Source organism: Abramis brama (assembly GCF_963993115.1).
Source record: "Abramis brama genome assembly, chromosome: 1".
Taxonomy (NCBI): Eukaryota; Metazoa; Chordata; class Actinopteri; order Cypriniformes; family Leuciscidae; genus Abramis; species Abramis brama.
The window spans coordinates 6,702,077-6,717,875 of record NC_139963.1 but is presented as its reverse complement, the minus strand read 5'-3'; the positions used below and the strand labels follow the sequence as shown (position 1 = coordinate 6,717,875).

The window sequence follows — 15,799 nt, the reverse complement described above, 5'->3', positions numbered from 1 at the left end:
GATCGACTTCACTGGAGCAGAACTGGTCAACTGCCCGCAGTATTCTCTTGAGGTAAGTGGAGATGGTTGTTTTCAAATATGCTGTTTTATAAAGCCTTGTATTGTCAAATGCAGCTCTTTGTTTGAATTAAATGTAGGTAATATTATTTGTATTGTAATGAGTTGTAGTTAATATACCTTTTTCTCTGTAAAGAGGGTATGCACGATACGTTATGTGATGTTTACAGCTAACTTAACGTTAGCTACGCTTAAATCTTTGTGTAAAAACATAACATGTTGTGCGTCTGATGGATATTATGTCCTTTGGTTTTTGTTGTTTGTGTAGTTTACAATAGCTTAAATACTGCGTGAGGAGTGTTATTTTGGCGCTTATTTTTAAGCTAAAGCATCCTTAATGGTAGATTATGGTAATGTACAAGTATACTTCTGGCACTCGCCGTTTGTATTTTACATGGATGCATATGGACGCAGAAATATTATAATGAAAATTGTCGATTGATGCAGGTCGCTTGCGCTTCATGTCAAAGGCAGCGTCTAAGTTTCCTCATGTAACGTTAATCAAAGGCGGTTAACGTTAGATTAGTCACCAGTGATGAAATCCGGTGAGAACCAATTGAATTCATCATAAAACACAAAGTGTAAATATAATGTTTAAGAAATTATTTTTTCTCTGTAAAAATTCGTTGGAGAAAGTTTGACCTGGAGGATGACCAGACCAGACCCTCCAGGATTAACCAGGTACTATTGATATCTGTGTCTTGCAACATGCTCATTTCAGGGCACCTTAATGTTTGGGACTAGGGCTGTCACGATTTCACAAATGCGACCACATCAAATTTTAACTCGCAAATTCTCAAAAAATTGTCGTATATGACGACTTTTTTGGTCGCAGCCTAGAGCCCTGCAATGCTAATCATAATGACTTTATCACTCTATACAACACTTTAAAATAATATAATTTCTGCCTTATTCTATGATTTTCAAATACACCTTTTATAAGTGACTCAAATTTACAGTGCTTGCAGAGATGGAGTAGCATTTACTGTGAACCGGTCGATCCGCTTTGATCTCAGTGCTGCGCATAGAATTATTTAATTAAAATATTGCAATTTTTTAAATAATCACTAAGTCAAATTGTGATTTCGATTTAAGTTCTGTTAATCGTGCAGCTCTAGATAAAAATAATAAAACAACAATGCCCACTCACTTGCTATAAGTATATGAATATCACTAGATTGCCGATTGATAATCTCCATTAGGGATGCACCGATACCAGTATCAGTATCGGGCCCGATACTGAGCTCATGTACTCGTACTCGTAAAAATGCTCTGAAACCAATAACCAATACCAGGCAGCGTGTGTAGGCTACAGTACAGTGTTTGTGTCCAGACAAAGAAACACTGACAACAGAGGGGATAAAAAAGAAGGCTGTTTATGAAGTAAATGTATCTTATTAGTGGAATATTTAACTAAATATAATAACACATAGCTGTGGCACACGAGCTGATCAGAGAAAACCATGCAGTGGATTAAGAGCACAGCGGCACAGACGCGTGCAAGCTGGTCGAGCGCATCCGTTTGTCACAGACGTCAGTGGAAAGTTTGTAGTTCAGTCGTATGTTAATGGCAAAGAAAGTAAAACGAGGCATGTAGCTTATTATTAACGTTAACTGACCAGAGAGAGAGAGAGAGAGCATACTTCTGTTGAATGTTAATCAAACAAAGGACAAATAAAGTACTCACTGCTGTTGACTTAATATGTGCTTTAGTATTAAATGAAAGATAAAATATGATAGAGCAATAGAATGAACAGTATATATATATGGAAAAGCTGATAAAGACACATAAGCCGTGTTTACATTTACAAATTCGTATAGCACATTTATTACAATGTAAATTGTTAAATTTAATCACTAATTAATCAAATAAGTTAATTAATCTTTTAAATACCTTTTGTTTTTTAGTTTATCTTTAATACTGTTTAGTAAAAATGTCTTCGTCCCAAACACTATGAAGTGCAATTTAAAATTTAACACAGATTCTATAACACTAATTTTTACCAACAGCCTAATTCCATGTATGATGATTTACAGGTTGAACAGGCAAGCACCAGTGCAGCTGTAGCTCAGTTTTCGGGTAGAACGTATGCAGAAGGTGGTGATATTGCACCCAGGGTTTTGTCTGTGCAGGCATCTCATTGTCAAGGTGATGATAGGTATGAGAGTTTCTCTAGAAATCATCAGTGCACGTGTGTAGCGTTGACTTTTTTAGCTAATCAGAGTGAAGGGATTACGTTCAAGATGCCTGACCTTGATAGAGTTTTAGAGGAGGGAGATGCGTGTTATGTCTATATTAAAATGCAGCTTATTGCTGAAGGGAGGTTTAATCGCAACCATCTGACAATGGAGGAAGTACCGTTGAGCGTTGAATCATTTCACCGGACACATAATGTGCTGAAGTCAGAAGTGATGTTTGGATACCTCAGAGCCACAGGGACCCCTGGCACTGAAGAGTGGTGGATTCCTCTCACTGAAAGGCTACAGTGTCTCTCCACAGATGTCAGACATGCTTTGCTCCTTGTCGCTCCAGAGTGTATTGCTGTATTCAGAGACAGATCTGGAAGGTACGGATACTTTGATTCTCACTCGAGGACTGCTGCAGGCTTGCCCCATCCTACTGGTCATGGAACTGCTGTCATGTTGACTTTCACCCACCTGAGTGACATGACAGACAGAGTTCTCAAGATCTTCCGGGATCGTGGTGATGAGACCAGCTATGAATTCATGCCTGTGTCTTTTGAAACAGCGCAACAGTCTGTCCAACTGCCTTCACCATCTGTTTGTGAACCGGTATCACAAGTGATTTCAGCTCTACCAGAACCAGCAACAAATGTTGGAGCCAAAGTAAATTTTGTTGGCTCAGGAGCTGAAAACCAAGATGTGGTAGATAAAACGAATAAGCACAGGAGAAGAAAAGAAATGCGTAAAAAATCAAAAATTTCAAAACAAGCCGGAGAAGGACACAGCTGCATCTTATGCCACCAGGAAACATAAAAAAAGGGATTGTGAGAGACTGAGGTATGCCACTTCTTTGCAATACCAATCAAAGAAAAAAGAAACAAATAAGGTAAAGTATAATAAAGATGCTCTCTTCCGAAACAAAATGAAACAGTATATAGTAAGAAGATACAGCACAGATACTGTCTTTCAGAGGAAGATGAAAGAGTATACGAAGAAGAGATACAGCACAGATGCTCTCTTCCAGAAGAAGATGAAAGAGTATACGAAGAAGAGATACAGCACAGATGCTCTCTTCCAGAAGAAGAAGAAAGAGTACATTAAGAAGCGGTACAGCACAGATGCTCTCTTCCAGAAGAAGAAGAAAGAGTACATTAAGAAGCGGTACAGCACAGATGCTCTCTTCCAGAAGAAGCAGAAAGAGTACATTAATAAGCGGTACAGCACAGATGCTCTCTTCCAGAAGAAGAAGAAAGAGTACATTAATAAGCGGTACAGCACAGATGCTCTCTTCCAGAAGAAGCAGAAAGAGTACATAAAGAAGAGGTACAACACAGATACTCTCTTCCAGAGGAAAATGAAGGCATACATGGTAAAGAGATATGCTTGTGACCCAGAGTTCAGAGCACATCACATCCTGCGATGTACGCTGCGCAAGACCCAGAAATGTGCGGGTGATGCTACATATCACGTTCTTCATCGATTGCAATGCGCACTGCGGATCAAAAATAAATATAAACCATACATCCGTCCCAGCCAGGAAACACCCCAGCCTTGTGTTAACAAAGTGATGGAAAGTGCCATACATGCATTCCGGTGTAAGATTCAGCATGGCCCTACACATGTCTGCACAGTCTGTCACAGAGCCCTGTTTCCTAATCAAGTCAAGGTCTGTAATAGAACAAGTTATTACAAAAACGTTCATGTTGCAGCGTCTTGCCTAACTGGGAAGTATGTTCACGCTTGTGATAATGCCTGCTCAGGTTCCTGCGTAGTTCCGGAAGAGAGAAGACAGGAATGGATTTGCCACACTTGTGACAGCCACCTCAAGAGAGGACAGATGTCTTCAATTGCAGCAGCCAACAAACTGGAGTTGCCACCAATCCCTGCGGAATTGGATGAATTAAATGTCCTTGAACGTCAACTCATTGCAAAAATTTTACCATTTGCTAAAATAGTTGCATTACCCAAAGGACAGCAGAGAGCAGTACGTGGTGCCGTCGTGTGTGTGCCCTCCGAGATGGAGAAGACTGTCAACTCTCTGCCAAGACCAAGAAGTGAGGCCCAGCTGCTGCAGGTGAAGCTGAAGAGACACGTTAAGTTCAAAGGATACCAGCAGTTCCACACGGTGAACATGCATAACGTACTTGCAGCTTTATCGAAGCTGAAAGCAATGCATTCGGAATACAGGAATGTCTCCATAAGAGAAACGGCTATATTCGAAAGTCCCATAGATGAGGAAGCTGATGTCTCTGAAAGTCACCTAGACGAGGAAGCTGAAGTCTCTGAGATGCAACAAGAAGTCGATGTTGCTGAGCAGGATGAGCAACACGTTAGCGTCGAGGAAAAGGATGAGCTTCGACCCGGGCTCACATTAGACACGTGCATGCAGCCACCCGACATCGGACAGGAGATCTTGTCGTACGGTGAGGGAATATTTAGTATCGCACCTGCACAAGGACAAAAGCCTGTTGGATTTTTCAAAATCCCAAAGCTGGAAGCTATGGCTTTCCCTGTTCAATTCCCCACTGGACAAAATTCCATTGACGAGGAAAGACAAATTTCAATATCTCCCAGTATGTATTTCAACGTGAGATTGTTCAGCGTGGACACGCGTTTTGCAAAAGATCAGAGTTATCTTTTCTTTGCGCAGTTTGTAACGGAAACGCAACTGGCTAGAAACAGCATGTCTATTCAGTTGCGAAAAGGCAAACCTCTCACAAGAGACGGCCGAAGAATTTCTAACAGGCTGCTTCAAGACAACCGGGAGATTGAAAGATTGGTACACAACAGAGACGCCACACGGTTCATGCAACCACTGAGAGGCTCTCCATCGTATTGGGAGAAAACTTTGAGGGATCTACAGGCTATGATAAGACAGTTAGGAACCCCTACGTTTTTTTGCACATTCAGTGCAGCCGAAATGAGATGGCCTGAAGTAATTACAGCAATCAAGGCCCAGCAAGGTGAACACGTCGACTTTTCCGAGCTTGACTGGACGACAAAGTGTGAAATCCTCCGAAGCAATCCTGTGACTGTCATGCGTATGTTTGAGAAGCGGGTGGATGCGCTAATGACTCATCTGCTTTTGTCGCCTGCCCAACCCATTGGTAAAGTTGAGGACTACTTTTACCGAGTGGAGTTTCAAGCTAGAGGGAGCCCACATATCCATCTTCTTGTTTGGATAAAGGACGCACCCGAGTTTGAAAAGGACTCTGATAAGGATGTTTGTGACTTTATTGACCGCAACATTACCTGCCAGTTGCCCGATCCCTCGGCTGATCCTGAACTTCACAAGATCGTCACAGAGGTCCAGCTTCACAGCAGGAACCACTCAAAGTCCTGTAAGAAGGGAAATCTATTGTGTCGATTTGGGTTCCCCAAACTACCGGTGTCTAGCACCACGATCACTCGTCCGCGACCACAGCGTCCTGAAGAAGAGGATGACACGGACACTTTTCCATCTGGAAGCTGCATGTTTGCATCTAAACAACCACAGTGTCCTGAAGAAGAGCATGAGAAAGAGCAAAAGCAAGCAGACAGAAGGAAGTTGAGACGGGAGGCTGCTCAAAAGGCAATGAGCGAAGCCAGGACAAAACTCAAGCCGGTGTGGGATCTGTTGAATGACCCCCAAGCCTCTTTTGACAGCTTGTCAGACCTACTGACAAAGAGTAAGTTGTCCATCGATGACTACAATGAGAACGTCGAAGCATTGTCCAATGCCAACGTGATTCTGCTGAAGCGTGATCCAAAGGAGTCTTGGGTGAATGGATACAATCCCGATTTGTTGAGGGCATGGAACGCTAATATGGACATTCAGTTCGTTCTTGACGCTTTTAGCTGCGTTATGTATATGCTTTCGTATATTTCCAAGCCGGAGCATGAAATGGGCGATTTACTTAAGAACGTAATCAAGAGTGTGCGTGAGACGAACGTTAGCGAGGAAGATGAAATGAAGCAGATAATGCAAGCCTACTCAAAACACAGGCAAGTTAGCGCTCAGGAATCTGTGGCACGAACATGCAGCTTACCATTGAAGAAGTGTTCACGAAGTGTTGTGTTTCTACCGACGGACGATGACGCGCTTAAGATGAGTCTTCCCCTAAGCGTCCTACAAAACAAAAATCCTGATTCGGAGGATGTGTGGATGTCAGGGATGATAGAGAAATACAGAGCAAGGCCTCAAACGCGTGACTTTGAGAAGATGTGTCTGGCAGAATTTGCTTCGGAGTGCCGCATCGTGTACGGTCAACAAACAAAAGGCAAGAATGTTCACCAGCTGCTCTACGGCATGGGCTTTTTTCAGAAAAGAACTGGGAAGGCTGCAGTTATTAGGTATGCACGTTATTCAGAGGAAAAACAACCCGAAAAGTTTTACAGTAGATTACTTAAGCTTTATATGCCACATCGAAGCAACGAACAGCTAAAACCGCCTAGATTTCCGACATATGAAACATTTTACAAGAGTGCAAAGGTGGAACTACCCTGGACAACCCCTGGTTTGCTTTTCCCTGTCTGCGCCATAGTGCAAGCACACAAGGAAAAATTCGAAAAACACAGCGACGAGGTGGATAAGGCGTTCGATCAGCTGCAACAGCAAGGGCCACCCGAGAACGCATGGGCCGCCTTTGCACCAGAGATTGAAGTGGATCGTTTAGAGTGCGTTGCAGAACGACAAGACATCAATCCAGATGATGAGGATGTACAAGATGATGTCCCAGAATTTCAGATTCTTGAACATGGAGATGGAGTCGTGCCACAAATAGAGGCACCGCAGATGAGCATCGAATTTGTCAGGAGGTTGTTTAGAAGTCTAAACGAGACGCAGGCAGCCATATTCTACACGGTCTGCCAGTGGTGTCAGAAGCGTGTGTGGGGTCATAATCCGGAACAGTTCTTCTACTTCGTGTCAGGTGGTGCTGGTTGTGGCAAATCACACGTCATCAAGTGCATATACACAGAAGCGACCAAGATTCTGCGACAACTGCCTCGATTACGGGAGGAAGGAGATCTATCCGTGCCTACGGTGCTCTTGAGTGCGTTTACTGGAACGGCAGCGTTCAACATATCCGGTAAAACTCTGCATTCCATCTTGAAACTTCCAAGGAATCTGAAGCCACCGTATCAAGGACTTGGAAATGCCCTAGATGAACTACGAGCAAGACTACGCGATGTGGAGATTCTTATCATCGATGAAGTGTCCATGATTTCGAAGGATCTTTTTGCCTACATAAACTGGAGATGTCAGCAAATCAAAGGCAGCAAAAAACCTTTCGGGGGAATCTCTGTCCTCGCCGTGGGCGACTTTTACCAACTGCCACCTCTGGGTAAAGCCAAACCACTCTGCGTGTACGAAGAGGATGTTTTGGACTTCTGGAAAGACCATTTCCAAATGATTACCCTCACCGAGATCATGCGTCAGAAAGAAGACCTGGCTTTTGCCCAACTTTTAAACCGCCTACGGGTGAAGCAGAAGACCGACGATCTTGCCGAAGAAGATAGAGCTTTGCTACTCCAGGCAGTGAAGGACCCCAAAGACTGCCCGTGTGATGCACTGCACATATTTGCCACAAACAAGGAAGTTCACGAACACAATACGAAAACAATCCATGCTCTTCACACTGACATCATTACCATCGATGCCGAAGACTACAGGAAAGACCCAAGAACAGGAGGGATGAAGAGACAAATGAAGCCCATCACCGGAAAAAAGGATGACTTGCCTGACACCATACAAATTGCGTTGGGAGTACGCATAATGGTGACTAGGAATCTGGATGTTGAAGATGGAATTGTCAATGGGTGTTTTGGAAAGATTGCAAACATTGTCAATAAGACAAAAGATGGAATCAACACCGTGCAAATGTTAGGACTTCAGCTTGACAATCCAAACGCAGGCAAGAAACACCGCAAAAGGGTGCAAGGTGAAGAAGACGACTTGGTTTACATCGAGGGATCCGAAGAAACTCTTAGGAAAGGGGCAGTTCGTCGACAATTCCCCATCAAGTTAGCCTACGCCTGCACAGCTCACAAAGTCCAAGGCATGACGATGGAGAATGCCGTTGTCTCACTGAAGAAGATTTTCGAGCCGGGAATGGCCTACGTTGCCCTCAGCAGAACGACCTCGCTTCGTGGACTGCACATTATGGACTTCAGTGAAAAGAAGATATATGCAGATCCTACAGTCACAGCCTCATTGGGAAACATGACAAGAGCGACGTTTAAAGGAATCATGCCACTTTTGCAGCAGGTGAGGGAAACCAACATGGATCAAACGCTTAAAATCATCCATCACAACACAGAAGGACTGTCATCCCACATTGAAGACATCAGATGCCATCATGAACTGCTTCTATCGGATATTCTTTGCATGACGGAAACTCACCTGACCGGATCATTCACTACACCTCACGTCCAATTGGATGGATACAACATGTTTCTGCGTAACAGACATGTCTCCTACTCGACACACCAAGAAATTGCACAGAAAGCTGGTGGTGGAGTCGCAATATATTGCAAAGAGCATATATCAGCTCAGCCTAGGCAGTTTATTCAAAATGTGACTGATCTGGAGTATGTCGTCATCAAAGTAGATAGCCCGATCAAAGCAACAATCGCTGCTGTCTACAGGCCACCACACTATGGATTCGAAGGATTCCTGAAAAACTTGAAGAGTCTGCTGGATTATTTGGACATCGTGGACGAACATCCTGTAATAATCTGTGGAGATTTTAATGAGGATCTCTGCGCAGGGAAAAAAACTGTTCTGGAATTGTTTCAATCTAAAGGATACACGCAACTGATCACCACAGCAACAACCAAAAAGAACACTCTATTGGATCATATTTACATCTCTCATCCGGATTTGTGCCTTCAGTCAGGTGTCTTGCATAGTTATCATAGTTATCACAATCCCGTGTATTGTATTTTGCGTAAATGAGTTTTTGTGATGGACCGGTATTGTTGTGTGTTGCGGTAGGTTAGTATGCCATACGGAACCGTTTGCCACTGAACCTTGCTTTAAATGAGACAGTGGGGCTTCGACAGCCTTAGTTGAACGGTTGGGCGCGTATGGTCGGGTTGTTAGGTAGGCCATACGGAACCGTTGCCAATGGACCTGGATACATGACATCAGCGGGGCTTCGACAGCCTTAATCAAACGGGTTGGCGCGTATGGTCGTGTTGCGGTTAGATTGTGGTTAGGAGATTGTGGTTAGGTCATGTTTAGGGTTTATGCCACTGAGCTACGAGGAAGGAGCAACCTCAGCAGCAGCAGGAAGAACGGAGGAGTAGTGTGACAGCTCCAGAGAGGACATAGACAGTCATTGAACAACAGTGGCAGTAAGTTATAAAAGACAAGGGAAAGAGAGAAGTAGCAAGACACCATTGTAATGTTTGATTTTGACCTTATAACATACATTTTAACTTGAATTGATTTCAATCTACACAATTTGTGACAATCTGTGCGGGATATGCAGTCCCCTGCTATTCTATGATTGATATGTGCCCTTCTGTAAAGTTGCAGGAAGAATTGGGAGACCATAGCAGTCCTGTCTGGATACGAGTGTGCAATATATCTTCTAAAGCTAAGTGTTAAAAGATTTTGCTTCAGTTGGTGTACTACTGCTTTTCATAACCGCATTTGAATCGAAATGTTATATTTGAATCTAATTTTGATTTTTATGTTTTTCAGGAACCAGCCAAATGAAGTCAGATTGTCTGAGAAGATCACGTGTGCTACATCAATGACGATGACGAGCTGGATACCAGATTACGTGCCAATTTCTTTCTGTAAGTTTTATTTCTGAGTTTCTTTCTTTTTTTGTTTATTAGTACCGGGTGTATTAGTGATCCCATTGTTAATTTATTAGTTTCATGCCCGGAGAACAGGTCCAAATATCTATGGCATTGAGGACAACGCTGAAGAATGAAGAAGCAGAGGAAGAAGCAGACTGAGGTAAAGTTTGTCAATACTACTGATAAGGTCTAGTGTTTCAGTGCATTTTATTATACAATGGTTTCATTGTTTTTCCCGGGTCAAAAATTGTCTTCGTTGGTGGCCAACAGACACTGCTGTCCTATCTTTCCCTCTTTTTAAAAAAAGAGCAGCTTTTACCACTGGATTTCATAGTTTTGTAAGATAAAATTATAATTTTGTTATATTGATATTAAAAAGTTAAACTAAAAAAAGAAGCATCAAAAGGTTTATTTTAACTAATAGTCTTAATTTTCTACCATATAGCTAACAATTGAAAAAAATTAACAGGTAGCTAAAACAACTTGCTTTGCGCTTTATGATTTTAATCACTCCAGTATGAAATTAATTTTATTTATTTATTTTTGACAATGTTATTTATTTTGAAAACTGCCGTTCAATGTTTATTCATGTTAGTTCACTGTATTTACTAATGTTAGCACTTACAACTTTTCATTTTAACAATGTACCGGTATAAGTAAATGTTAAAAATCACTAACAAAGATTAATAAATGCTAAAAAAAAACATGGGTTTTGTTCAAAGGTGTATGATTTGATGTGAAAAGCTTTGATTTTAACGTGCATGATGGTTCTCAGAAGTGACAGAGCAAAAATGGTATTTGGCCAGGCTTACATTTGACCAATCAACTATGCTGCTCAATAAGTCTTGGAGAATCAGAACAATTCAAATAAATTCACTAACATTATCATATATGTTTTACCTCCTCTGCCCTCAGGATATCCAGGGAGACAGATGCGCGCCATTCAGCATAGAAACATCGGCCTCTCCCATCTGTGCAGAGACGGAGTTCACCTGAGCACAGAGGGAAACCAGCTTCTCCTGAGCAACATCAGAGAATGTCTGCGGGTGGAACTCCAAAGTTGAAGCCAAATGTCTTTTTAAAGGCAACAACGGCTCTTTTCAGAGCTACCCACTCATTCAACTAAAGAGCATTTTTACAAATGTATTCACAACTAGGGCTGAACGATACATCGAATTTTCATCGTCATCATAATATGAACTTGCGCAATGAACACATTGCAACAGACAGCCTGACACGATGAATAATGCCTGGTTCAGATTACAAGATTTTTGTGTCTGTTAAGATGTCACGGTGTCAGATTACACGATTTTGACTCCTAAAATCTTGTCGTGTCATGGACAAGAAACATGTCAGACTACACGTTGCTTTCCGACCAGTCATCGCATGCCGTCACACGCACACATTCACTCACTCACACACACACACACTGTCCCTCGCTCACTCACTCACTCACTCTCTCACACACACTCGCACACACACACACACACACACTGCCCCTCACTCACTCACTTGCGCTCACTCACTCTCTCACACACACACACACACACTCGCTCACTCATGCACACACTCGCGCACACACACACTCACTGTCCCTCGCTCACACACTCGCGCGCACACACACACTTACTGTTGCTCGCACTCTCACTCTCGCTCACATACTCAACCCGTCGTGGAGGGCCGTTAAAAAATTAAACATGCTAGTCTTTCTGTCGTGATGTCCTGAAGCATCGCAGAGGTTGTCGCCCACTATGACACGCTATATGCTATATGAATCTTGCGTCCCGACGCCCATAGTCATTTACGAATCCCCACGACAACCTATGTCAAACGAGTCATGCCAAAATCGCGCTAAAATCGTGTAATCTGAACCAGGCTGGTAATAAACTTTTGACCTAACACGCAAAGAACCTATTAAAGCACTAAGACATGGGAACAGTATAGCTAACATTCACATTTAGGCTAAACTAGTACATAATTTAAAAAAATGCTTTTTATAATCTTAGGGGTAATGCTGTAAAGATAATTTTAATACAAAGTAAGAACTAGTAAAACACTAGGATCTAATCCATTTGCTGGGTGGCAAACACAACAGGCGTTTGACACAACAGGCGTTTAAAAAAATCTTTTAAATAAACATTTGTTTAATTGGCACATACTGTGTTTTTGTCTTTATTGAATGTTATTGAAAGTTACTCATTGTCACATTATGAATATGTTCTTGTGAACTTCAGAGAAGATCCAGGTATATTCACAGATGGTTCTTTAAGATGGTAAGAGGGTCATTTAAAAGCTTACATTTAAATGAGCTTTATTTACTCAACACTTATAAAACCAAGACCACTACATGTACAGGATATCAACGATCAATTAATGTTTGGTGCTTTGAAAAGAATAACATGCATCCATATTCAGACGCACCTGTTAATGTGTCTTCACACAGCTTCACTGAACAGCATTCAAATGGCATTTTAATCCAGAAGTGTGCATAATTGGAGGAATATTGATACATTTAGAAGTTTGTTTCATTTATTTAGACAAAATCATTATTTCTATTCATATTCCAATAAACTATGCGATGCGATCTGATGAGCAGAAGTGGCTTCCAGCGATTGCTGTTATGACCAAAGTAGGTACAGTAGGTGTGGTGTCATATTATAATTTTAAACTACAGTACAGTTGTTTTTTAATTCAACAAATTTTTGCATAACAAAAAACAATTTTAAACAATTATTTAAAGAAAAACAATAAAAATGAATTATAATTTAACACTTGAATGATTATTTTAAACAAAAAAAGGAAAATGTGCAGTATGATCGATGGGGTGTCAGTTAAGTGCCTTTTATAAAGTAACTGCACATGCGTCCTCTACTTGGGTCCTTCACACAAACAAATCTGCCATTTAAAACAATACAAATGATGCACTGTTGCTCAGTATTAAGTTAGATTGTGCTGTATGATTTCTTTTAATTTGCTATGAGCTGGATACACAAGAAGCACGGTAGTCGTGGTAACGAACACAGTATATAGAGATGGGGGTTCGTTTATATTATTCGTAGTGACAAGAAGCCTTTGCAGTTCCATCATTGACAGCTGCCAAGCAACTCTATAGCAACCAAACAGAGTACCCTAGCAACCGTTTATCAAGACCCATGTCTCTGCATCAGAACATCGTATAGAGATGGGGGTTGGCTCTTTTGTTTCGGTTAGGAAACAGTCTGTAAATATCACCATGGTAACTGTGTATTCACACCCTAGCAACCGTTTAGAGCCACCTAGCAACCATATTGCAACATATAGAAGCCATATTTCAGCTCCACAACATCGTACAGACATGGTTGTTGGCTCGTATGCAATCATGTACAACACCATAGTAACCGAGTGGCGAGTTTTGCCACTGCAAGCACCACTTCACATTTTCTTCAGGAAATGTACATTCTAGTTATTATTCTTTTTTTTATTATTATTCTGGACAAAGTTTGGCGCGTAACTCGCCCCGCACCGTTTGTCACAGACTCCTGAGTGAGGTGTCAAATCGACCGGCTCATTGAGGAGAGGTGTGCTATGACTTTTCTAAGCGATCGGGTGTACGATGTTCGCACAGCGGACGAAAAAGCGGCCAAAAAAGTCCCATTGACTTTACATTGGGAGTTCTAAAAATATTTGAATCCCAACTGACGTTTTCACACACACAGACTCCAAAGGGCCTGACACCCCTGCATCTCTCCCTCTCTCTCTCCCTCAGAGGATTTATATTATCAAGCAGCCAATAAGTAATGGCCTAAAATCTTCATAGCCACACCCTAGCAACCAGTTACAGCACCCTAGCAACCACTAAGAGCTCCCTAGCAACCACCCTAAACCAAAAAAAAAAAATTTTTTTTATTTTTTTTATTTTTTAAAGCAATTTTACTCTCGTGGCCTTGCGATATCGCTCCATGCTTGTGCCTATTCGGCCATAGGCACGAGGCCGCAGGCCGAGTGCCATACTGAAGGCACTCGTTATTAAAGATTTTAATAACTCTATAAAAACTCCATAGTAACCATCTTTGACAACTACCAACCACCTAGTAACACCATAGCAACTAAAAAAAAAAACCTTAGCAACCATCCTGAACACCCTAGCAACGTTGAGAAACGCTCTAGTAACCACCAAAAATACCGTAGCAACCACCCAGAACACCCTAGCAACTACCTAGCAACCACCCAGAACACCTATCAACTGCCTAGCAACCACCCAGAACACCCTAGCAACTGCCTAGCAACGCCCTAGCATCCACCAAGAATACCATAGCAACTGCCTAGCAACCCCATCGCAACCACCCAGAACACCCTAGCAACCACCTAGCAACGCCCTAGCAACCACCAATAATACCCTAGCAACTGCCTAGCAACCACCCAGAACACCCTAGCAACGCCCTAGCATCCACCCAGAATACCATAGCAACTGCCTAGCAACACCATAGCAACCACCTAGCAACACTCTAGCAACCACCAAGAATACCCTAGCAACCACCTGGCAACCACTTAGAACACCTTAGCAACACCCTAGCAACCATCCAGAATACCCTAGCAACTGCCTAGCAACCCCCAGAATACCCTAGCAACCGCCTAGCAACATTGTTAATGTGTGTATTTTTGTTTGTTTGTTGTTGTTTATAGTATTTAATGATTATACACACATTAAGCATGATTAACCAATTCAGTCGATGAAACTACAAAGGTGGCACAGAGGTATATAATTACAAAATAAAGTCATCACGATTGTTATTAATATTATTTTATAAAGTAAGTAACATGTAAGATAAAAGATGTTTAATCACGTGAATACGTGTGACGAAGCCGTTTCTGTGACAGCTCGAGCTCTCCTACGCACCGTGTATCAGTGTCCGAATTCACGCACTTCACTTAGTTCATTCCTAGCAGATATAGTGCACTTAAATTCCACACACTGTATAGGGATTAGTGAATGAGTGAACGAGTGAGCAGTAACTGGATAATCCATAGATTTGTTTACAATGAACGAATCTTTCATGACCGATTCATCACTAGAATGTGTGATTCGTTGTACAATCAAAGCTCGCCGCTGATTGGCTGCGAGATCGACTTCACTGGAGCAGAACTGGTCAACTGCCCGCAGTATTCTCTTGAGGTAAGTGGAGATGGTTGTTTTCAAATATGCTGTTTTATAAAGCCTTGTATTGTCAAATGCAGCTCTTTGTTTGAATTAAATGTAGGTAATATTATTTGTATTGTAATGAGTTGTAGTTAATATCGTTTTTGTTTGCACTATACCTTTTTCTCTGTAAAGAGGGTATGCACGATACGTTATGTGATGTTTACAGCTAACTTAACGTTAGCTACGCTTAAATCTTTGTGTAAAAACATAACATGTTGTGCGTCTGATGGATATTATGTCCTTTGGTTTTTGTTGTTTGTGTAGTTTACAATAGCTTAAATACTGCGTGAGGAGTGTTATTTTGGCGCTTATTTTTAAGCTAAAGCATCCTTAATGGTAGATTATGGTAATGTACAAGTATACTTCTGGCACTCGCCGTTTGTATTTTACATGGATGCATATGGACGCAGAAATATTATAATGAAAATTGTCGATTGATGCAGGTCGCTTGCGCTTCATGTCAAAGGCAGCGTCTAAGTTTCCTCATGTAACGTTAATCAAAGGCGGTTAACGTTAGATTAGTCACCAGTGATGAAATCCGGTGAGAACCAATTGAATACATCATAAAACACAAAGTGTAAATAT

General features: G+C 41.7%; 2 protein-coding genes across 4 annotated transcripts in view; one reads left to right on the top strand and one right to left on the bottom strand.

Moving 5' to 3' along the window:
* Positions 1–15,799, bottom strand: part of LOC311079881 (uncharacterized protein) — a 518,544-nt gene that overhangs the window by 268,389 nt on the left and 234,356 nt on the right. The gene's annotated exons all lie outside the window — the stretch shown is intronic.
* Positions 675–11,443, top strand: LOC311079705 (ATP-dependent DNA helicase PIF1-like). 3 transcript variants are annotated; one of them, XR_014605436.1, is made up of 4 exons: positions 675–738; positions 9,758–10,029; positions 10,110–10,195; positions 10,951–11,443. XR_014605436.1 is itself a non-coding variant. In XM_084109350.1 (3 exons), exon 1 carries the CDS (start codon positions 7,442–7,444, stop codon positions 9,176–9,178), a length of 1,737 nt encoding a protein of 578 aa, XP_083965476.1. In that variant the 5' UTR covers positions 7,428–7,441; the 3' UTR covers positions 9,179–10,029; positions 10,129–10,195; positions 10,951–11,443. The 3 variants fall into 3 exon arrangements, 2 of the variants coding, with proteins under 2 accessions (XP_083965476.1, XP_083965475.1); XM_084109350.1 differs by lacking the exon at positions 675–738 and having other exon boundaries at positions 7,428–10,029; positions 10,129–10,195; XM_084109349.1 differs by lacking the exon at positions 675–738 and having other exon boundaries at positions 7,428–10,029.